The sequence below is a fragment of the Narcine bancroftii genome, chromosome 6 (genome assembly GCF_036971445.1).
Source record: "Narcine bancroftii isolate sNarBan1 chromosome 6, sNarBan1.hap1, whole genome shotgun sequence".
Lineage (NCBI taxonomy): Eukaryota > Metazoa > Chordata > Chondrichthyes > Torpediniformes > Narcinidae > Narcine > Narcine bancroftii.
In genome coordinates this window covers 222,922,141-222,947,067 of record NC_091474.1, presented here as the reverse complement: position 1 = coordinate 222,947,067, position 24,927 = coordinate 222,922,141, and the positions used below count along the sequence as shown (strand labels likewise).

Genomic DNA, 24,927 nt, shown 5'->3' with positions numbered 1-24,927 from the left:
AATTCAATTTACCAATGAAACCAGGTCATGTGCCATTGAAAGGAAGTGTATTCCTGCCTGTAATTGGCCATTCTGAAATTCCTTCCATGAAAATGGAGCAGAGGATAGATATATTATTTTTACAGGTAGAAATGATTACCTGAAATGATCTTTGATCGACTACATTGAAAAAGCCTGCTTTCACTTTTGGAACTTTCTCTTTTGTCCTTTTCTCTCAATCTAATTTTACTGTGCAGACAAGCACGGCATTCCTTACAGTGCACGATACTGGGAGCATTTTCATTGGGCATCTTGCATCAGAATGGATCTAAAATATTTAGGTCACGATTTAAAAAAAAGTAGTTGCAAATGTTGGACTTAAACAAGAAGTCTGGAGAACTGGAAAAATGCTGGAAGAGCATAAGAAGGTCTTGCAGCATCCAAGGAGAGCACCATGCAGTCACTGTTTCAAGCCTGAGCCCTTGTTCAGGATCTGTAAAATGTTGGTTCTGTTACTTCATATGAGTGTATGCTTCCACACTGGCTTTAACCTTCCCCTTGAGAGCAAAAATGATCACAAAGTTGGATCATAAACAAACTTCCTGACTAAACATCGCTTTACAGGAAAATAAATGGTTCATTTTTAAACATTCGGTGTACAAAAAGAAAATGACCCCTCAAAATTGTTGATCCCTGAGGAAGAGTTTGCTGCCAGAAAGAAAACTGTGACAGACTCCTAAATTAAGATGTGCTTAATGAGGTCATGCTTGCAGTGTTTGGTTTTACGTGGTGAAAGTACGAAGTGTAATGAGAAGATGAATGTGAACACTTCTTTCTGAAGTCTGGCACCTAATTTAGAAAGTGAATCAACTGTACAAAAATTGCTCTTTCCCCAACCACTTCCTGCTCTGAAGTTATTTTTAAAGAAAAGGGCTTGTGACATTAGCCCTTCAAAACATCAAGGAACACTGAGTGATGAAGAAGGTTTGAGTTGATTTGGGAGTTTTTGATACATCCCAGAGGATTTGTGAGGAAATTCAAATAGTCTGTTGAAATTCCACCGTGATTGTCATTCCCCATGGTTGCCAGAGAATCATGTCCATCAACTCACTGCCAGTTCTCTGGTGTCAGTCAACAGATTACTTTGTGCGTCGTAAGACACCAAAATCTTATACAGATGGCTAAAAAAAAAGGATGATAAACCTTGTGTTCAATAAAACTTGATGGGCCAGATCAAACCCTGTGACAAGATGTGTAAAGCTGGTATTGTGTTGTGAGATTTTCCCCACTTTTACCCATTGTCACCATCATCTACAAGGTCATGGCACTCGTGATGTGTTCACTTCCCTTCACTACCAAGAGCAAAAGGAAAGTGTCAAACCAGATGTGACATCAGTCTTCAGTGAAGTGATGGACAGTCTTCAAAAGGGAAATCAATGTTTGTGTTCAGTTTTCATCATCTCATTATAGGGAGATGCTACAGAGAGGGTGCAGAGGGATTTTACCAGGATGATTGGAGAATATGTTAAATGAAGCAAGGTTGACGGATTTACGGCATTTCTTTTGGAGCGTTGAAGGATGACTGAATGGAGAGATATAAGATTATGAGGGGCTTAGATAGGGTGGACAGGCAGCACTTTTTTTTTCCTGGGGTGTCAATGGCAAATACCAGAAGGCATTTGTTCAAGGTAAATGGAGGAAAGTTCAGGGGAGATGTCATGTTAGGTTTTTTTTTACAGAGTTGTGGTGTCTGAAATGCATGGCTGGGGGTGGTGATGGAGATGGGTACAATAGGGACATTCAAAAGATTCTTAGATGGGCACATGGATGTAAGAAAATATAAGATTTTTTGAGGAAGGGAAAAATTAGATTATTGTGGAGTAGATTTCTGTAGGTTGACACAACATTGTGGGCTGAAGGGCCTTTACTGTGCTGCTCTAATGTTCGTTGTTCTGGGGTATGATGCTGTAATTCAAAAGCTTGGGGCCAAAACAGGTTGAAGTATGATTGCTACCTGTTGTGAAACTGATATCATGTACCTCACTCGATCTGGTTTCGATTCCTGCCACAGCTGATGATTGCTTTTTGAGGTTGTACCTGATTGGTTGGTAGTGGCTTTACCGAGCTTCTCTTATAATTAATCTCATCCAGCAAGTGCAAGGTCATGAACTTTGGAAGATCATATTCATGTAGGATAAATAACAGGAACTTCAGGATGTTGATGTACATAAAGAACATGGGTGCAAGTCGATAGCTTCTTAAAAATGGTGAAGTGGGTGGATCATTGCAAAAGTCACGTGATATACTTAATGTCACAGGCAGAGGTATTGAGTTGGGTGACATGTGGCTCTACAAAACATTGGCAAGTCTGCATTTGGAGTATAATGAACAGTACTGGTTTCTGCAGTATAGGAAAGATGTGGTCGTAATGGAGACCAGGCAGAAGAGATTCACCAAGCCCCTTCTGAAACTTTCTGAGACCCCCCCCCCCCACCCCTTGTTGCTTGAATTTTGAGACTTTCTGCTTCTGGCTTATTCTACTTATTCCTTTAAGAAGGACTCAGGCCCAAAACATCGGCAATATATCTTTGTCTCCTATAGCTGCTGAAAAGACCAGCTGAGTTCCTCCAGCATTTGTGTGTTTTTTTTTCACTTAACCACAGTGTCACAGAATCCTGTGTTTTACCTCTAATTCCATTTGAATCTTCCTTGAGGAATCTGTGGTTGTTCATTGATTGATCACTGGTCTGAGGAGTAGGCCATTTGTTGGATTGAGATATCCTTAATTTTTGTCCTTGTATGATGCCTGCAGTATTGCTGTATCATGAGTGGAGAAGTAGGCATTAAACCCAATGGATCGATGCTGGTTCTTTGCTCCTTCCTGCCTTTTTTAATGTAATCCTCGCCAACCTGGTTTAAAGCGGATTCCATTTGTCCACACCCCTGTCCACATTAATGATGCTAAGGTTGAAAGAGTAGATAGCTTCAAGTTCTGAGGAGATCTTGCATGCCTTTGAATACTCTACAGGTGTACTGTGAAAAATATGCTGACTGGGTGCATCATGGCCTGATTTGGAAATTCGAGGGCCCTGTAATGCAGAAGGCTGCAGAAAGTGCCAAATCCAGCCAAGTCAATCAAGGGCATTGGCTTTCCATCCACCAGAGGCATTTGTGTGAGGCTCTGCCTCAAACTAATCGCCCCATCATCCATGTCACAGCCTCTTCTCGCTGTTCCTTTCAGACAGATACTTGAAGTTCCAGCACCTCCAGCTGGAGTATTGCATCCAGTTCTGGTCCCCATATTTAAGAAAGGACATACTTGCTATAGAGAGAGTGCAGCGCAGGTTTACAAGGTTAGTTCCCGGGATGGCAGGATTGTCATACGCGAATAGGTTAGAAAGACTTGGATTATATGCAGTGGAGTTTAGAACGATGAGGGGAGACATGATTGATGTATTTAGGATTATCAAAGGGCTTGACAGGGTGAAATCAGAGTACATGTTCCCAATGATGGGAGTGACTAGGACTAGAGGACATAGTTTAAGAATACAGGGAAGGCCATTTAAGACAGAAATGAGGAGAAATTTTTTTATCCAGAGAGTTGTGGATCTGTGGAATGGATTGCCACAGAGGGTAGTGGGGGGCGGATTCGCTGGATAGATTTAAGAGAGAGTTGGATAAGGCTCTTGGGGCAGGGGAGATAAGGCTGGGATTGGTTATTGAAAGAGAAAGATCAGCCATGATCCGATATATGGCGGTGCTGGCTTGATAGGTCGATTGGCCTACTCCAGCACCTATTGTCTATTGTCGAACTGTTTTTATCCAGGAGCTACCAGGCTTCTAAACCTCCCCATACTGCCCTCAACCTCCCATTCTCAAAAAGAGCCTCACACCCCCTCACGTGACCTCCCGAGACCACAGCACATTCAAGTAAAAGCCGTTTTCATCTCATGTAACATTTTTTAATCTAGTTGGTAGAAGAGAAGTACAGAAGAAACCAAAACTTCACTTCTTTACAAGAAAGGGGGACCATAAACTTTGAGCAGAGTACTAAGGGGGCTATAGCCAAAAAAAAGGGTTGAGAATGCTGCCCAAAACAACCATAAACTGCTCCATGACCACAAGAATATCTGTTTGCATGACTGAAACATCACTTTTACTCTTGCACGAACTGCAGCTGTGAATATTTATCTATCTTTTGATGTGTATCATCCCTTTCTCTGTCTTGCATTTGTGGTACTGTTGTAATTTGTGAACCTGACACAACTATTTGGCTGCAGCAAGTTAGAATTTTGGTGCTTCTGTCCATTGTCCTGTTTATGACAATAAACTCACATTGAATATTTGCCCCATCAAGCATTCTTGACTCATCTGTAATGTAGTTTGTAAAGGCCAAATAAGACCCATCAACCACCAGAAATGAAATAAGGATTGCCTAAGAGAACATCACTAGGAATGCAAAATATCGAATATGCCATCCTCAGGAAACAGGATGATAAGGTGGAAAATATTAGGATAGATAATGTTTTAAAAACTTTCTTTCAACCAGTTAGATCACAAATAATTTTGCACTGTTCCTTTCAACCAATTATACCACAAATAATTCTGCATGGTTCCTTTTGTAATCTAAAAATAACTTGGCTTGTATAAAAGGAGACAGTTGTGAAATGTTGTGTTGAGCCAGTACAGCGGACAAGTAATTGCAACATGCATCAAGTTGTCTAAGCTGGAATAGGAAGTAATATTCTCTTTGCTCTTAATGATTCCCCTGATTCGCTTCTGGATTTTCCCATGGGTTATAATTTTAATTCTTATATTTTCATCATATTGCTACATAAGGAATACACTCTATATAATTTCATCTAATATAGAATTTATAAAATAGTTTAATTTTAACTATGAAATTTGGTCATCTTGTTTCACGATCCATCAAGTAAATAATTTTCCTTTTCATGGTGTTGTATTTGCTTTGCTTGTGCACTTGGAATTTTTTCTGCTTCAGTCTGGGATTTAATTTATCTTTATTTTTGTCAGTATATCGTAGCCACTAATTCTGACATCTGCATACACTGACATTTTTCATGATTCATCGTATTAAAGTTTAAATGTCTTGTGTTTCAAAACGCACTGGATAACATTGTGGACAGTGCACATGGGTTCAGGTTTCTCTAAACACCAGGTGCACAACTGGGAGTACAGCTCTGACATTATCGCACAAGTATAATACCAGTGGGAATAAAACCATCACCAAATAACACTGTGCGAAACTGGTCAATACATGCATCTTGTTGGAACTAGCTACAGTTCCAAAGAGCTTGTTTAAAGAATTGATACAGCTCCATGTAAAATTGTTTGAATTTTTGTCCCATCCACAGAAAACTGGAGGAGTCGAAGAGAGGAATGCAGCAGGAGAGTTTGGCAAACTGATGACAGATGGAGTTGAATCCAGACAAGTGTAGTACAATGTAAATAATAGAGACCTTGGGAACATTTGATGTGTAGAGAAACATGGGGATGCGTCCATAGTTCCCAGAAAGGAATCACGCAGTTGTAAGATCATAGGATATAGGAGCAGAAATAGGCCATTCATCCCATTGAGTCTACCCTGCCATTTAAATTATGAGCTGATCCATTTTCCCACTACCTGGCCTTCTCCCCATAACATTTGATGCCCTGGCTAATCTCCGTCTTAAATACATCTACAACTGCCTGTGGGAACAAATTCCACAGATTTGCTACCATCTGGCTGAAGAAAATACCTCCACATTTCTATTCTAAGTAGATGCCCTCAGTCCTGAAGTTGTGCCCTCTTGTCCAAGACTCTCCACCATGGAGTGTCTACTTCTACTTTCCCCATGCCTTTCAATATTTGAAACGTTTCAATGAGATTCACCCCTCATTCTCCTAAATTCCATTGAATACAGGTGAACAGCTGTCAAACACTCCTCATATGATTACCTTTTCATTCCCAGAATCATCCTAGTGAACCTCATTTGAACCCTCTCCAACGTCAGCACATCTTTTCGAAAATGCGGACCCCAAAACTGTTCACAATATTCCAAATGAGGTCTTACCAGTGCCTTAGAGCCTCAACATCAGATCCTGCTCTTGTATTCTATTCCTCTTGAAATGAATGCCAGCATTGCAATTGCCTTCTTCACCTCTGTCTCAACATGGAACTTTACCTTTAAGGTATTCTGCACGAAAACTCCCAGGTCCTTTTGCATCTGAGTATTTTCAATTTTCTCCTCATTTAAAAAAAATGGTCTGCCCATTTATTTTTTTTCTATCAAAGTGCATGACCATACACGTTCCAACATTATATTTCAAATGCCACTTCTCTGCCCATTCTCCTCATCTAAGTCCTTCTGCAGCCTCCATGTTTCCTCTGCACTACCGACTCTTCCACTTACCTTCATATTATCTGTAAACTTGCCCACAAAGCCATTCATTCCATAATGTAAATCACTGATATACAACATAAAAAGAAGTGCCAACACGCAGTTGTAAGATCATAGGATATAGGAGCAGAAATAGGCCATTCATCCCATTGAGTCTACCCTGCCATTTAAATTATGAGCTGATCCATTTTCCCACTACCTGGCCTTCTCCCCATAACATTTGATGCCCTGGCTAATCTCCCTGTGGAACACCACTAGCAGCTGGCAGTGGTGTATTCCATCTCTCTGGAAAAGGCATTGGGTATGCTTGCTTCATAGGTTGAGGCATGGCAGACAAGAGTTTGGATGTCTGTTGCAGTTAGGCAAAGCTTTGATATACAATGGAATATTTTGTATTGGTCTGATTGCAATCCAGGAAAAATATGGATGTAGATAGGGTTGTAAAGAGAGCTCTTGGCATATTGGCTTCAAAAATCTGATGGCTCAAGTAACTGAGTTACAAAGAAGGGTGAAATAGGTTAGGACTTTATGGTGTATAAGAATGAGGGGAGATTTGATGGAAGTATACGAATTATAATGGGTAAATGCAAATAGGCTTTTTTCCGCTGAAGGTAGGTGAGATACAAGCCAGAGGACATGGGTTAAAAGGGAAAAGTTTAAGGGGAACGTTAGGGGGAAAGTCTTCACCCAGGGAGTGGTGGGCATATGAAACGAGTTGTCAACTGAAGAGGTGAATGGGGGCTCAATTTTCACATTTGAGAAAAATTTGGACAAGTACATGGGTGGGAGGGGTATGGAGGGCTATGGACTGGGTACAGGTCAGTGGCACTAGAAGGGCTGAAGGGCCTTTTATTGGGCTTTAATATTCTATGGACGCTGTCTGAAGTTGATGGTTGTAGTTCAAAGGAGAGATTGGGTAGGCTGAGTTTATTCTCATTGGAATATTAGAGGCTGAATGGTGATATTTCCATCTACATTGTACATATGCTACTGAAATTCTTCCTGCAACCAAGCAGGTACTTCTTTAAAAAAAATCTATAATAGTAAACTTGAATTAAAAAAAAAGACAAAATAAATAATAAATATTTTCAGTAATCCTAGTGTTTTTTTTTAAAAAGTGACCTGCAATAGTGTCTTTGGGGCAGTCCCTGATTAGTGTAACAAGGGACATAGAAGAGAATCAAGAGGCTGAGGGCTGTTTGAAAGAAACTGTTCTTGAACCTGAAGGTGCTGGTTTTCAGCCTTCTGTGTCCCTTCTGCCTGAAGGTAGCAGTGAGAAAAGGTGGTGTCCAGGGTGATGGGGGCCCTTTATGATGTTGTCTGCCTTCTTGAGGTGGCACCTCACACAGATGTCTGCAGGTTGGAGCCTGTGATGGATCTGGCTATGTTCATTACTGTCTGCAGCCTTCTGTGTTCAAGGCTGTAAAGCAGCCAGTCAGTATACTTTCCACAGAGCACCTGTCAAAGTTTGCAGGAGTCTGACAGAGTATCCAATGATGTGCCAAATCTCCCGAGACTCCTGAGAAAGTAGAGGTGTTGGTGTGATGGCTCAAGGAAAAGTCTTCTGAAATAGGGATGCCATGGTTCTGATTCTCTCACCTGGCATCCCATCAATGCAGATGAATGCGTGGTCCCTCGCCTCTCCTTCCTAAAATTATCAATAGCCTCTGGTGGCCTTGGTGATGTCGAGGGCATTGTTGTTCTGGCACCACCCAACCAGGCTTTCGGTCTTCCTCGTGTATTTTGATTCATCCTTTCCAGTTATTTGGCCAACAATGTTGTTGTCAGTGAATTTGTTGATTGATTGAAGCTGAACTTGAGTGCACAGTCATGGGTGTACAGGGAATAAAGTAGGGGAGTTCCTGTGATAATGGTCAGTGTGGAGGAGAGGATGTTGCTGATCCACATTGATTGGTATCTGCTGATGAGTAAGTCAAGGATCCAGTTGCTTGGGGTGAAGAGAGTCTCAAGTCCTTTGCTTGCCCATGAGTTTTGTGAGTATTGAATACCAAGCTGTAGTCAATGAACAACAGTCTGATGGAGGTGTTCCTGTGGTCTAGCTGATCTAAAGCAGAGTGTAGGGCCAGTGACATGGCATTGGCTGTTGACCTGTTATGGTGCTGGGCGAATTGAAGTGGGTCCAGGTCCTTCCTGAGAAAGGAGTTGATTCACCTCTCACTGTAGATGTCATTGCCACCAACTGATGGTCATTGAGTACTTCAGCTTGCTCTCTTCTTGGACACCGGAAAGATGGAGGCCCTCCAAAGCATGTGGAGATCTCTGACTGCTATACTGACAGGGTGAAGTTGTCCACAAAAGCTCCAGCCATTTGGTTTTCACAGGTTCTCAGGACCCAGCCAGGTACACCTTCTGGGGTGGATTCTTTCCGTGCATTTGCTCTCCTGAAGTTCGATTCACCTCTGCTTCAGAGACTGGGAGCAGAGTCACTGGCAGCTGTTGGGGCTCATGGAGGGTTCTTCATTGTTTTCTGTTTTGAAGCGAGCAGAGAAGGCTTGTCTGGGAGAGATGTATCGCAATTGAAGATGCTGCCTTGTTTTGCCTTGTAAGATGTGATGGTGTGCAAGCCCTGCCACAGCTGTTTGGCGTCTGTCTGAGACTGTGGCTTGGTCCAGAATTGTCCATTTGCATTGGTGATGGCTTGTTGGTTGAATGTGGCATTCCCATATGTTCCTGACTCTCCCTTCCTAAACTCCACTGATTGTTTGCGGATCTCTTGCTTCATCCATAGCTTCTGATTAGGATACATCTCAACACTTAGTAAAAACACACTCCTCCATGCAATCCCTCATAAAGTTGGTACACACTATGGCATAGTCATTAGGATCCACTACTGATTCTTTGAACGTTGCTAAGTTCACCAATTCCAGATATACACCAAGATGCTCTTCTGCCTCCCCAGTTCATCTCCGTACAGTCTTCACTGTGGGTGCCTCTGTCTGTGTGCAGGAAGAAGAAGCACAGCCAAAATGTTGGGGTGGACTGGAGCAGTTGGTATCCTTGGTGGTAGTATGGTGCTAGAAGTTTATAAAATTATGGGGGGGGGGGGGGAAGGGGGCATAGTTATGATAGTCAGGATCTTTTTTTTTAACCAAGGCTGTGGAGTTTAGAATGAGAGGGCACAAGTTAAAATTAAGAGGGCAAAAATTAAAATGAGATCTGATGGGCAAGTTTTTCTCTGAGGCCAGTGGGAAAATGGAATGATGTGCCAGAGGAGGTGAGAGAAGCAGCTACAATCATAATATTTAAAAGATGTTTGGACAGGTATGCTGGAGAAAGGTGGAGAGGAATTTGGGCCCTATGTAGGCAAATGGAGTTAGCACAGGTAGACATCACATCACTTCATGGATGAATGGACCAAAAGGGTCCATTTCTATGCATGTTTCTGTGATTTTTATAACTGCTCAGGTTTTATTCTGGTTAGACACAGATGTCTCCATGAATACGAGAGATTACCACACATTGTGAGGGACGACATGGAGAGTATGCGTCTAGTTTTCTGACTTGTCAACTGGGAAATATTTGCCCTCGAAGGGAGGATGGAAAAAAGTACTTACCACTTTTATGAATATTTCCAAATTGCTTTCAGTGTTGCTTCTGCTATAGTATCCAAATGACTATTGAATTTTATTGGACCAATAAAATGAAAACTTGTGCGGCTCACCAATCAGAGAGAGGCTGAAGACTTGAAGCTCATTGTGATTCATGTGGTAGTGGTTACATTTCTAACCTGATATCCAGAATTCTGGAACCTTGATTTACAGCCATGAGTTTGAATCTCCCCAGAGCAGCTAGGGGAATTCATTCCAACCGATTAAATGCAATCCATCATTTAAAGGGAAGAATGGCTAATTGTATCGATGTCCTTGATTCCTTGGATGTACATTGACAGACTAATAATGCTAGGCTTATCCTCTCTCGAGTGTAGAAGAGCGAATTGTGAACTTGTTGAAATATACACAATTCAGAGAGAGTTGACAAGGCTAGGGACATTCGGGCAATAATCTAATAATCCCTTAGCATAGGAGTTTCAATGGAAGAGTATTTTGGGAATTTTGATCACTATTCCTGAAGCTTAAAATTAATTATGAATAAGGATGAATGTGGACTTAATGGGGAAATGCTGAATTGGGGGAGGGTAAATTCTGTCATGTTAGCCAGGAACTAGTGGGGTAAATTGGAACCAGCTGGCATTGGGCAAGTCAACAGATGACATGAGAATTGTTTGAGGGCCAGCCAATGAGAGTCCAGGATTGGCATGTTCCAGACAGGAGAAAGGGCAGAGACGGCATGATAAGAGAACCTTGGATGATGAGAGAGATCATGAATCTAGTCAAAAAGAAAAAGGAAGCTTATTTGAGGTTTAGGAAGATAATATCAGACAAGACCCTGCAGGAATGAAAAGTTTGCAGGTAAGATCTAAAGCAGGGCATGAGAAATGTCTGTCACCAGGAGGATTAGAGAGTCCCAAAGCATTTTGTACTTGTATTGAAAACAAGTGGATGATTAGGGAGAGGATAGGATCACTCAAAGACAAAGAGGAAATTTTCATTAGTGGTCAGAGAAAGTGGATAAGGTACTAAATGAGTACTTTGCATTGCTATTTGCCAAGGAGAAGGACAAAGAGGATAGTGAGGGGAGGCATAGTGTGGAGAAGGTTAATGTGTTGGGGCATTTTAATATCAAGAAAGAGATGGTACTTCTTTTAAAGAAGTGGTCAAGAACCTTGGTATATCCCACGTTATTGATAGAGGTAAGTGAGGAGATTGCTCAGACCTTGATGAAGAATTTTGATTCTTCATTACCAACAGGAGCAATACACAAAAGTGCTGGGGAAACTCAGCAGAAAGTAAAAGGCAAGAAGAGAAATGGGATAATCCAGGAAATTATAGACCAGTGAGCCTCAAGTCAGTAGTAGGGGAGCTGATAGAAGGATACTTCGGGACAGGATTTGCACACATTTGGAATGGTGTGGTCAGATCAGGCACAGTCAGCAGGCTTTGTACTGGCTGTTTTGGTCTTGTCCAGCACTGGACTTTAGTAAGATCCCTCAGGGTAGCTCATCCTGTAGGGGATCCATAGTGAATTGGTAGTTTGGATTAAGAATTGACATGGTTGAAAGGAGTTTTCTGGCTGGAAGCCTATGACCAGTTGTGCACTGCAGGAATCATTGCTAGAACCCCGTGAACTAGCACATACAGTAAAAGAATCTGGTGGAGGAACTCGGGGTCAACTAGCATCAGTAGCAGAAAAAGAATGGCCAATGTTTTGGGCTGGAACCCTGATGAAGGGTTCTAACTCAAAGCATTAACCATTCTTTTTACCCAATAGATGCTGCTTAATTTGAGCGTAAAATGTTGCACTTAGGGAGGTCAAATGTTTGAGGCAGGACTCTTAAAATATTAATGTGCAGAGGAATTTGGGCTTCAGATCTTCAGAACCTTGAAAGTAGTCCTGCATACATGGGCTATGATTGGCCTTATTGAGTCTAAAAGTAAAGAAGTCATGCTGCAGCCATAAAAATACCTTGGTTAGGTGGCATTGAGGTATTGTGTGCACTGTTGTTCCCTCATTACTGTTTTACTTGTGTCTCAGAGAGAGAGATGAAGATACACTCGATGATTCACAGAATACTATTAAGTACAGATCTCCAAAAATTGAGGCCACCTTTAAATTGGAGTAACATCATCTTGTATTTGTCAGTCTCCAACCAGACAGCATTAACATCAGCTTTTCCAATTTCTCTCTCTTCTCTCCTTTCCTCCAGTTCCCAACCCCTGTCGCTTCATTCTCCTATCTGAGAGCTACCTTTCTTCGCCCATTTTCCCCATCACTTATCAACTTCAACCTGTATCCACCTGCTACCTCTAGCCTTTCCCCACATTTCTGACGAAATGTGTAGGTGAGACCGCACCTGGAGTACTGTGTCCAGTTCTGGTCTCCATATTTGAGGAAGGATATACTGGCTTTGGAGACGGTCCAGAGGAGGTTTACTAGGGATGAAGGGGTTGACTTATGATGAAAGATTAAATCATCTAGGATTGTATTCGCTCGAGTTCAGAAGAATGAGAGGAGATCTTCTAGAAACATATAGGATTATGAAGGGTATGGATAGGATAGATTTAGGAAGGTTTTTTGAGCTGGCCGGGGAAACTAAAACGAGAGGACACAGTCTCAAGATTCGGGGGAGTAGATTTAGGACAGAGATGAGGAAAAATAGTTTTTCCCAGAGAGTAGTGAATGTTTGGAATTCTCTAACCAGGGAAGTGGTTGAGGCTGCCTCATTAAACATATTTAAAATTCGTCTAGATAAATTTTTACATGATAGAGGAATTAGGGGATATGGGGAGAAGGCAGGTAGATGGAGTTAGGTCATAAATTAGATCAGCCATGATCGTATTGAATGGCGGAGCAGGCTCAATGGGCCATTTTTGGCCTACTCCTGTTCCTACTTCCTATGTTCCTATGTACCTTTTAATGGATTTTGTGTGACCTGCTGAGTTTCTCCAGCACTTCTGTGTATTGCACCAAAAGTTCTTTTCGTCATACTGAAAATAATTGTAAAATTTTATTGCATAGTATGATGAAAATTGATTGAATGCAAATATACCACCTTGGTTCCAATAAATTGATGGTGCATTAAATATATAAAAGGAACATATTTAAATTTGCACTGAACATTTATATATAGAGAGTTGAGATTTGCTCAGTTTTGGCTGTCCAACATTAAAAACATTAGTGTTTGAGGTTGAAATGAAAATCTATTATTTTATATTTGTAATATAATGTGTCGATTTTTTTAAAAATTCAACAGGGGATTTGTCAATGACAACAGGAACAATCTACAGCTGCGAGGTCTGGTTGTCTTGTTGATGTCAAAAGCAGCTGGACCGAGTAAAACAGCAGACATTCCACTGGAAGGAGACCTGGTCAGTGGCATTTACCCCAGGTATGTATTTCTTTGCTAGAATCATTTGAGACTAACCAGAAGACTGAGTACAAGGAGAAATGTTATTTTTTAGGATTCCACTTTGTTTGTATAACTGCACCAACCATCTGCATAAAGCTTAAGTCTTTTGAGATTTAGAGTCCTTAATTGATAAATATGAAGTACTATTAGAAAATGGAAATCTCAGTCAACCATGTTGAAGTAAATAGCATGGATATTTTTAACAGGAAGCCACATAAGCAAATGAGACTGAAAGAAATAGAGCAAGCGCAAAACAAGAAAGTGCAGGGGAAACTCAGTAGCTGAAGCAGCATGAATAGAAAACAAAAGGCAGGACACGTTTCGGGTCTGAGCCCTTTTCTGGAGTTCAAAGAATTTGGGAAATGCTCGGAAGGGGGAAGAGCTCAAGCTAGCAAGGGAAAGAAGCTGAGGTGATGTTGGGGAGGAGGGCAGAGAGTCAAGAGCCGCTTTCAGATGGCCAGAATACCCCAACATAAAGCTGCCTAAAATACCCAAACGTGGCTGTTTGGAGGCCACCTGAAAGCGGAGAACCGTGAACCGAGGAGTACTCACCCAACCCTCCTCGGGTAGGTGTATTCACTGCTTTCGAGCGCTCCCCCTAGGCACCTGAAAGCGGGCGGAACTACGCCCACAGTCGACAGGAGCCGGCCTTTGCTCTGTGGCGCCTCTCCCTGCTGCGGACCTTTCAGGTGCCAGAACAGTGTCTTCAGCACTGCCACCTGAATGTCGCTTCGCACACACCCGCAGGCAGCTCCAGAGCTGCATTCTCCCAGCTTTTCCACCTGAAAGCGGCTAAGGGTAGCTCTCTGATAGGAGGAGGAGGAAAAAGGGGCTGGGGAGCTGGAGGAAGGGAAAGAAATGGGTGGGGAAAATACAGAGACTGGGAAAGGGTTTAACAAATTGTAAACATCCATATTGAAGCTATCTAGTTGGAGGCTGCCAAGATGATGATGTTCCTCCAATTTGGCAGTATGTGAGGCCAAGGGCATGAATATCAGCTTGGCGAAGAGGTGTGGAACTGAAGTAGTTGGCCACAAGGAGGTCCTTTCTTTTGCAGCGGACAGAGTGTAACTGCACATCAAAGCGATCTTCAAACTGCGTCTAGTCTCCCTGATGTAGTGGAGGCTGCATCAGGAGCACTGAATGCAGTAAATGACTTGACAGATTCACAGAAGCTTTACTTAATGGATTGTTTGTGGCACCGAGTAGTGGTGAGGGAGGAAGTATGTGAGCAAGAATAGTTCTTCATGCGATTATGGGTGTGGCCCAGGGGAGGAATTGGTGGGAAGGTTGAGGGAGTCATGGAGGAACTAGATGATTAATTTATCTTCTCCATAATAAACACCATGCATTTTTTTTAACACGAATCAACAACAGTAAATATGAATGGGGAATGTGTTATTATTTTCTTGCTCAAACTTTATTCCAGGGGAACTCAAACCAAATGTTGTAATATGTATAGCAGTTGCTACCCCTTCAGCCATCAGTCTCCAAACATAGATCTTCACACCGAGAAGAGAAACGGCTTGAAGGTTCGCCTTTTCCTGGGGAGGGGTGGTGGTAGTGTTTGGGAGAGCTCACAAGATTGATTAGTCAGGGGTGACCTCCGCTGAGGGAAGACCAAAGGGGAGGCTGGTCCAGGTCAGAGTGGGCAGCACACGGGAGTGGTCCACCTCCACGAGGCTTTCTCCTGCAATGCTTTCTCCAGAGAGCACATACGTCTCTGTGATAAATCACTAAAATTGAGTGGGTGCTCCCTGCTCTGTACTCTGATCTCTCCAGGAGGCTAATGGTTTTCCAGATGGTTTTTCCAGTAGCCAGTCCCATGAGGGGCAAGACCACTCCTCCAAGGTCAGGGCGTGCGGTGATGACTAAATAGCCCACTAAGGCATGAGTCACCTTCGGGCTTCTTGGGAAGTGGTTGCTTGTGGACTCCCCTGTAGATTCTCCTGATCAGTGCCCATTGCTGCGTCCTCTCACCAACGATGTGCCACTGCAACTGGTCATGTAGGCCCCATTCTAGGAGGGCAGGGAGCCTGGCCCGGACCGCAAACATCACCCCTTTCCTTAGGGTTGTGCTGTCGTCGGCCCCTTCAGGCAGCATCTGTAAGGCATTGCCAATTGTCTATTGGTCAGAGAGAGACCACCCAGGGTGCTCGCTTTCTCAGTGTTCATTTAGTCGCCTCACCCGGTTAGCTCCTTGGCAGAGTAGTCCCAGGACTCCATAATTTCACAGTGACTGCATGCATGCCCACCTGTGGTTCCCCACTATTTTCGGCTACCTCTCTGTTTTGGAGGGTCGGCAGGATGCCCTTATGGCAGATCTGGGACTGCAAAGGCTCAGGCACACAGGGGGGAGGACGTTTATCAAAGGATTCAGTTCCCTCATAGTCATCATTGTTCATCCACACACACCCATCCCCAATAACATGTCGATCCCACCTCCTGCCGAACAATTGCTCGGACTTTGCCTGGGACAAGCTGCCAGAAAAACCAGTGAGCTGCTTGCCGCTGCTACATTTCAAGCCATTCCATGACTTTCATTTCTCAGTTGGTCTCTCACACTTGGGCCGTCTGCGCTGCCTCCTATGGTGCACAACAGTGATGGTGTAGGGATTCCATCTCTCTACCTTTCTGTGTAATCCGTTGGCTTAATGCTCCTGCAATTTTGTGCTGGTGTCTCAGGAGCCAAAGGGCCCCTCCAGGACTCTCCTCAGGCTCTGGAAATCCTGATTTCTCAAGGAAGGGTGCCATGTGGTTCCATATCTTTTCACCACGGTCGACCGGCATGGCTTGGCTGTCCAGTCGCGCTGCCAAACAGCTGAACCTCTGGTGGTTATCGGTCCACTCGGGGATTTTATATTCTGATCCTGGGGTTCCTTTCAAAGTATCAGGTTCTGTAGGTTCACAGAGAGATGAGTCTGGACACAAGTGTTACAATCTCCCACACATGGTTAGTACTCCATGTTTCTAGCTGAAACTGTTTGAAGCCTTCTTGCAGCACCGATTGTTGTGTTTGGGAAAGTATCAGGTTCTGTAGGTTCACTGAGAGATGAGTCTGGACACAAGTGTTACAATCAAAGGTAAATTTATTGAACACATAGGAGACAAATGGGGAAGATGTCAAAAGATATTTAATTATTCCATTACTAAACAACTATATAGACAGTCACATTGAACCCAGGTTGGACTCCGATATCAGTGGCCGTCTATCTTATGCGCACTCCCACACATGTATGCACTTCACAGACAGAGACTTTCAAACACTCCCGATTCCCTGTACCAACTGGGGTGCGGCTATCCGCAAGCACTGATCTATTGCAATACTACAGCTCAACTCAGTGTAGTGTGCACTTTACCTGCGATGTCCACAATAGTGTCCTGGCATGGAGTGATGACTAGGACTTAGACCAAGAGACAGACACAGAGAGAAAAATGTAGTATGCTATTTTATACTGTTCTGAACTGCCAAAATGTTTGGCCTGGAAGTCAGCCTGAAGAAAACTGAGGACCTCCATCAGCCGGCTCCCCACCATGACCACCAGCCCCCCCACATCTCCATCGGGCACACTGAACTCAAAACGGTCAACCAGTTTACCTACCTCGGCTGCACCATTTCATCTGATGCAAGGATCGACAAAGAGATAGACAACAGACTCGCCAAGGCAAATAGCGCCTTTGGAAGACTACACAAGAGAGTCTGGAAAAACAACCAACTGAAAAACCTCACAAAGATTAGCGTATACAGAGTCGTTGTCGTACCCACACTCCTGTTCGGCTCCGAATCATGGGTCCTCTACCGGCATCACCTACAGCTCCTAGAACGCTTCCACCAGCGTTGTCTCCGCTCCATCCTCAACATTCATTGGAGCAACTTCATCCCTAACATCGAGGTACTCGAGATGGCGGAGGCCGACAGCATCGAATCCACGCTGCTGAAGATCCAACTGCGCTGGGTAGGTCACGTCTCCAGAATGGAGGACCATCGCCTTTCCAAGATCGTGTTATATGGCGAGCTCTCCACTAGCCACCGTGACAGAGGTGCACCAAAGAAGAGGTACAAGGACTGCCTAAAGAAATCTCTTGGTGCCTGCCACATTGACCACCGCCAGTGGGCTGATATCGCCTCAAACCGTGCATCTTGGCGCCTCACAGTTTGGCGGGCAGCAACCTCCTTTGAAGAAGACCGCAGAGCCCACCTCACTGACAAAAGACAAAGGAGGAAAAACCCAACACCCAACCCCAACCAACCAATTTTCCCTTGCAACCGCTGCAACCGTGTCTGCCTGACCCGCATCGGACTTGTCAGCCACAAACGAGCCTGCAGCTGACGTGGACATTACCCCTCCATAAATCTTCGTCCACGAAGCCAAGCCAAAGAAAAGAAAAGAAAAGAAAGAAGAATAATGGGCTGGGTGTTTATTGGAAATGTGTTTGGGAAACTGATCTTACAATTCGAAGACAAACGTTGTAAGGTCATCATGGGATCCTAGATATTTTTAATGAAGAATTTTCTTCTGCAATTAACTGCATGACAAAATGCAGCATATTTGGATACTGTTTGACAGCCGTCTAGAATCACTTATTGACCACCATGATGACACCTCAAGCTATTCATCATAAAATACCTGAATCCTTCTGGCTATTCCTTTTCATTTCCTGAATGAACCTCACAGCATACAGCCCTTGCTTCGCAATTATCAATCGTAATTGATTTGTAATTGTGCTCTTATTCTCCCACTTCATACATTACAGGATACAGAAGAGGTTTAGAGTGATGATGCCTCAGTTTTTGGGTACGAGTTATGGGGATGGGTTCGACAAGCTTGAGTTGTTTTCTCTGGAGTGTCAGAGGCAGTGGGGGGATCTGATTGAGATCTATTAAAATACGAGAGGTGTCGGCAGGTTGGACTGTCAAAATCTTTTTTTTACAGAGCAAGAGCATCACACGTTAGAGGGCATGAATATAAAGGCTCTTTCATGCAGTGAAAAGGCCCAATTGTCAAGGTGGAGATTCTTTGCCCTTGTGTCGGGACACTTATCTCCATGAATGTGCTGTGGCCAACTCCAAAGTGCCGACTGTAATCCCTCTCTGGGAAGGATAATCGGAGCACTGCGCTCCACTGCCTCACATGAATATACACCGGCTGATTAGGGGCAGATGTGATGATGTCTTCAACCAGCAACCCCTCTTTCTCCCACCCACTCACCCCTCTCCCTCAGGACAGGGCCAGCCGGCGAGAGCTGACATGGCAGGGGCCATCAGGGTGGAGTCCGTTGGGGAGGTCGGTGTGGGCTGTAATGGCCCCCTCGGCTGCTCTGGCACCTCACCGAGCCGTTCTCTGCGGCTCAAAAAGTGGCAAAGCTATGGCCATCTTCCCTACCCATAAACTGTTCAGGGAAACACAGAGCGGTTCTAGCTGTGTGGGGGTTATGGGTAGGGAAGACTGCCATTACTCTGCCATGTATTTATGGCGGGTAGCGATGCAGCCCTGCCTCCATTGGCTCAAGAGGATGCTACAAGGCGCCGCTCAACATGAATGTGGCGCAGGAGGAGGCCTGGCATGAAAGGGCCTTAAGGTGAGAGGGAAGATATTCAATGGAGATGTGTGGGGCAAATATTTTACATTGTGTGAAGTGCCTTGAATGGGCTGACAGGTGTTGTGGTGGTGCTAGATGCTTTAGATGCATTTAAGAGGCTTCTTGCCAGACATGTTAATATGAAGGACATGGAGGAATAACTATCAAGCAGCAGAGTTTTAGTTTATTTTGGGTATCAAGTTTGGTGTGGATGTGAGGACCGAAGGGCCTTTTCTTGTGTTGTACTGATCTATATTCTATGTATTTCAAGTAAAGGTAGAAGATGATTTATTGTCTTTTTTATAGTTAAATATCAACTTTTTTCAACGAAAACTCAATCATTGATATTTTGCCACTCTAGCATTTTAAAATAAGGGTCTGGGAAAATATTAGACATTTTGTAACATATTTTATTTATTAGGAGCTTGAAATTGAACACCAGACATTTTAGTTTCAACTTTTTAATAAGATTTTACCCTTCTAAAATCTTTTGAATTGTCTGAGATCGGAGATGTGTGCTAATATAATCGCAATTTAATTTCAAGACCTCCATTCTTGAAGTGCAATGTTCCAAAATTACTGCTGAAAAAAATCCGTGGCCGATTGCCCAACTATGTCGAACTTCTTGTAATGTGCTCTGTTGTTAATTACTTTGAATAGACGGTGGAAATAAAGTATGTTATTCTTGGCACTAGCGAGCTATGCCTTTCAGGGCTTAAATATTGCCAGCTTTGAGCACAAATTCACTGACTAAAACGTTAGATAGATGCTGTGTGCCACTGCAATTTCAAGTTGTTATAAGCAATTTGTTAATTTTCTGAAAAGCCCTCCAGAGAGTTTTAATCGTGGCTATAACGGGAACTGACTGATTTCTTCCAGTCCTCCTTCCCCAGAAACGTCATGGGTTTCAAGCAGGCGGTTTTCTATAAAGTCTTTATTTACTTTGCTCTCCTTCTGACTACATTAACTCATTTGCCTTTTCCCCATACGTTTGAGTATGAAATGCTGAATAATCATTGTGATTAACTGAATTGGGGAACTGGCTTTGCTTAAATCTAACTGATTATAAGCATGTATGATGAGCGTTCTTCTGGATATTTGCTTGGAGCACCCAATTTTTAAAACAAGCAGCTGAGCTGTATTCATCAAAATGTTGCTTCACCATCAAAAGTGGAGCTTGCATGTTCTGCCTGTGACCATGTGGATTTTTCCCAATGCTCCAACTTCCTCCCACATCCCAAAAGTTGGTTGATGAGCGACTGTAGAGAAAGTGGATGGCAGAAAAATCAAGGGACACTGATGGGCATGTGAGACAGAACCGGTAACGGAAAGAAATGGAGATTTGCAGGATTCCTTTCCTCAAAGACTGCTTTGCTTCAGTGAGTTGATTGCCCCTCTTGTGTTGTAGTGAGTGATTCAACTGAACACAGTTGGTTGCACAGAAATGCAGCTGCCAGAGCTTCACGGCATCAGAGATCCCGACCATGAGTCACGTCGGTGAAATTTGCACATTTTCCCTCTGTCTGCATGGATCTTTATCCAAAGATGTGAGTTGGTAAATTAATTGGCTACTGTAAAGTGCCCATGGGGCACATGTAGCATCATGGAGGAGTTGATGAGAATGTGGGAAGAATAAAACATGCGAATTAATGTACGATTAGTGTAAATGAGTCCACCTCACTGTCAAAAGACAAAGGAGGAAAAACCCAACACCCAACCCCAACCAACCATGTCTGCCTGTCCCGCATCGGACTTGTCAGCCACAAACGAGCCTGCAGCTCGTTACCCCTCCATAAATCTTCGTCCGCGAAGCCAAGCCAAAGAAAAAAGAAAAGAAAAAAGTGTAATAGAGAGAGTGCAGAGAAGGTTCACGAGAATGTTGACAGGATTTCAGGGTCTGAGTTACAGGGAAAGGTTGTGCAGACTGGGGCTTTTTTCTCTGGAGCGTAGAAGATTGAGAGGGGACTTGATAGAGGTGTTTAAGATTTTAAAAGGGGAGATTCAAACTAGAGGACATGGTTTAAGATTGAAGGGGGAAAATTATAAGGGGAACATGAGGGGAAATTTCTTGACGCAGAGGGTGGTGGGGATGTGGAATGAGCTTCCGGCAGACATGGTCGAGGCGGGATCATTGGTTACATTTAAGAAAAGACTGGATCGTTACATGGATAGGAGGGGACTAGAGGGGTATGGACCGGATGCTGGTCAGTGGGACTAGGAGGGTGGGGATTTGCTACGGCATGGACTAGTAGGGCCGAACTGGCCTGTTCTGTGCTGTAAGTGGTTATATGGTTATATGGAGTGATGAACAGCCAGCACAGACTCAGCAGGCCCCATTGCTGTATGATTCCAATGTGCATGAGCAGGAATTTTAGATATTGATATATATTTATCATTTAGTTCCCTCATTTCTTAGCATGTAATATTAATAAAGAATATTATTGATACAGACATAAAACTGGTCAGCGTGCTCATTTGGCCTTTTTTTTGATAAGCTTCTTTTCAAATGTTGCTTAAATAAGGTTCAAAGAATTGGTGAGGATCCCTACCATGCATCACACAGGATCTTTGACAACTACTATCGGGAAGGAGGTAGAGGAGAATAAAACCAGGACTGCCAAGCTGGAAAATAACTTCTTTCCACGGGCTTTCTTGTAAATGAAACGTAAATTATTCTTCATTATTTATGTATGAATGTATGATTATTATGCACTTTGTATTAAGCGTATGCTCTGTAGTCTAGAAAAACATTGTTTCATGTACTGTCAGATGATAATAAATTTGAACTTGAAGCATAATTAAAATGTTTTGGTTGAAGAGTAGGAAATGTGGCTATAAATACTAATTCTTCAAGGGAACATTTCTTGAACATTAATTTTTAAAAATGTTTTTAAATGTAGACATACAGCACGATAACAGGCCCTTTCAGCCCATGACCCCGTACTGCCCAATTATACCCAATTGAAGGATGGAAGGAAACCGGAGGCCCCGGGGAAACCCAAGCAGACACAGACAGGGAGAATATATAAACTCCTTACAGACAGCGTGGGATTCATACCCCAGTCCACTCACTGGCGCTATAATGGTGTTGTGCTAACCACTACGCCAACCGTGCCGCCCTTCATTGATCAGCATTTGGGCAGCACAGTTGGTGTAGCGGTTAGCGCAACACCTTTATAGTTCTAGCATTTTGGACCAGGGTTCAAATCCTACGCTGTCCGTAAGGTGTTTGTACATTCTCCCTGTGTCTGAATGGGTTTTCCGCGGGGGCCCCGGTTTCCTCCCACCATTCGAAACGTACTGGGGGTGTAGGTTAATTAGGTCTAAATTGGGTGACACGGACATGTGAGCTGAAAGGGCCTGTTACCGTGCTGTATGTCCAAAGTTTAAAAATGTAATTGGTATTATCATTGATCAGCATTTCGATCTTAGTTGAAGGGCAATGTTTGTATAATATTTGTATTTCCATTGCTTGAAAATCAATAGGTGTGTGTTTACTTTAGTGTGTTTCATTTGTAGAGTATGGCAGTTGGATCATTACTTGGAATTATTATGACATTGTGGTCATTACAGAGACCTGGGTACAAGGGGACAGGACTGTCAGGTTAATGTTACGGAGTTTAGATGGGATAGGGATGGAGGTAAAACAGTTGGAGGCATTCCACTGTTTGGGAGAGTGGCAGAGCTGCATTTCCAGGATATAATGGTAGGTTCATTTACTGAGACAACATGAGTGAAGCTCAGAAATAAAAGAAAAGGTTCAATCTCTGGGCTGTACACTAAGTCTTCCAATAGACTTGGGGAGGTGGATGAACAGGTTTTTATTTTAGAGATGCACTGCGGTAACAGACCCTTCCCGCCCACAACCCTGCACTGCCAAAATTCACCCATGTGACCAATTAACTCCATATGTATTTGGAATTTGGGAGGCAACCTATGCAAAGACCGGGAGAATGTACAAACCCCCGACAGACAGTGGCTGATTCAAACTTGGGTTGCTGGTGCTGGAGTAGTATTCCACTAACTGTTACACTGTCATAATTGTTGTAGTATGAGTTTTAATTTCCCCAATAATGACTGGAACATCCTTAGTGCCAAAAGTTTTCATGGGGCAGTATTTGATAAGTGCATCCAGGAGGGTTTTTTGAAGCAGCCTTTATAAAGTAGAACCAAGGAGGGGGGGGGGGCATACTTGTACAAGGAAATAAGATTGGCCAGATGATCCGAGTTTCATTTGGTGAGCATTGTTTGGAACAGTGGATAAGCTTGGACCAATTGGGAAAGTACGACATTGGGGTAAAGCAAAGTAGGACATTCTTAGGCAGAAACTAGGGGAAGTTTATTGGGAGCAGTTGTTATTGGAGAAGCCCACAGCGGACTGGTGGGAGTCATTTAGAGACCAACTAATTAGAGTCCAGGACTGACGTACTCCACGAGGAGGAAGGATCAATGACAAGAGAACTTGGATGATGAGATGTTGTGAATTTAATCAAAAGGAAAAGGAGGCCATATGCAAGGTTTAGTCGTTTATTTCACAAAATCCCTAGAATAGAGGGAAGGATTCTTCTGTGAACAGACCCACAGGTTATCATGAGCATTGCATACAGCCAAGTGTGCACTTTACAGGAAAAGGAAGATTAATTAGCACTAAGGAAGGGAAGCACGAGAGCACTATTATCAGGTTCATTCAGGAACCTGATGCCTGCTGGGAAGAACCTGTCTTTCAGCCTCTCCCTGATGGGAAGAGGGAAAAGAGTGTGTTTCTGGGCTGTGATGGGTCTTTCAACATGCTGGCTGTCTTTCTGAGGCAGATGGAGATGGAGGGCAGGGAAGATTGGGAAGCTGTAATCAGAGCTCGAGAGGATTATAAAGGTTGCAGGAATGAACTTAAGTGGGCATTAGAAAGACCAAAAGATGTGCGGTTCCTCAGCCTTCCCGGTCCACATTAAACTCCTTGACCTTAGTGATATTGAGATTCTTGATCTGCATACTACATCATTTACAGATATTTGACTAACTACAGTGATAACATTAGTGAATTTATAAATTAGTTTGGAGTCAAACTTGGCTGCGCCATCATGTGTGCCAAAGGAATAGAGCATTGGCGAATCGCACAGCCTTATGGTGGCCTCTGTGTTGATGGTCAGTGTGAAGGAAATGATGTTGCCAATCCACGCTGATTGAGGTTTGGTAAAGAAGTTGCAAAGGAACAGAGTCTGAGATCCATGCATTATTTTATTAGGTTGCTGTTGAACTACAGTCAGTGAACAACAGCCTGTTCTTGTGGTCCAGGTGGTCCAATGCAGAGTAGAAGGGCAGTGAGATGGCATCCGCTGTTGACCTGTTGTAATCATAGGTGACTTGAAGTGGGTCAGGCCCTTCCTGAAATGGGAGCCAATTTTGCTCCATAACCAACCTTTCAAAGCATTTTACCACAGTACATGCAAGTACCACTAGCCGGTAGTCATTGATGCAAGTCAGCTTTCTCAGTTTAGGTCCCCGGTATGATGGATGTCCTTTTGAAGCAGGTGGAGACCTTGGACCATAGCAGCGGTAGTTTGAAAATGTCTGCAAAAACTTGAAGACAGTTTATCTACACATATATTAAGGACGCAGCGAGGTACATTGTCCAAGCCATTTTCTGATGAGTCCTTCTCCTGTAGGTTCGTTTCATGTCCACCCCAGAAACTGGGAGCACATAGTCACCAGAGGCTGTGGGGATTTGTGAAGGTGCATCATTGTTTTCCCTTCTAAAGTAAACGGCATGTCTTCAGCTCATCTGAGAGGGTTCTGCAGTTAATGATACTATCTCATTTCACCTTGTTGGATGTGATGGCCTGGCTCAGCTGCCAACCAATCATCTGAGAGTCCCAACATAGTTCTGAATTGCATTGGTGATGGCCTTCCATCTATCTGTTGTTTCTGAACTTCCTGTATGTTGCTTAATCACCTAACCTGAACACTACAGATCTGGTCTTC

The 24,927-nt window shown here is 43.4% G+C and overlaps 1 protein-coding gene across 10 annotated transcripts in view; it reads left to right on the top strand.

Annotated features, from left to right (window-relative positions):
* The window catches only part of pdss2 (prenyl (decaprenyl) diphosphate synthase, subunit 2), a 243,407-nt gene that overhangs the window by 54,480 nt on the left and 164,000 nt on the right, over nt 1-24,927 (top strand). For 8 of the 10 annotated variants that reach the window (XM_069887508.1, XM_069887512.1, XM_069887513.1 and 5 more), the window contains 2 exons: nt 13,213-13,347; nt 21,471-21,602. In XM_069887508.1, coding sequence (XP_069743609.1) covers nt 13,213-13,347; nt 21,471-21,602 — 267 coding nt within the window. The remainder of the gene's footprint in view (nt 1-13,212; nt 13,348-21,470; nt 21,603-24,927) is intronic. The other 2 variants (XM_069887514.1, XM_069887511.1) reach the window with 1 other exon arrangement.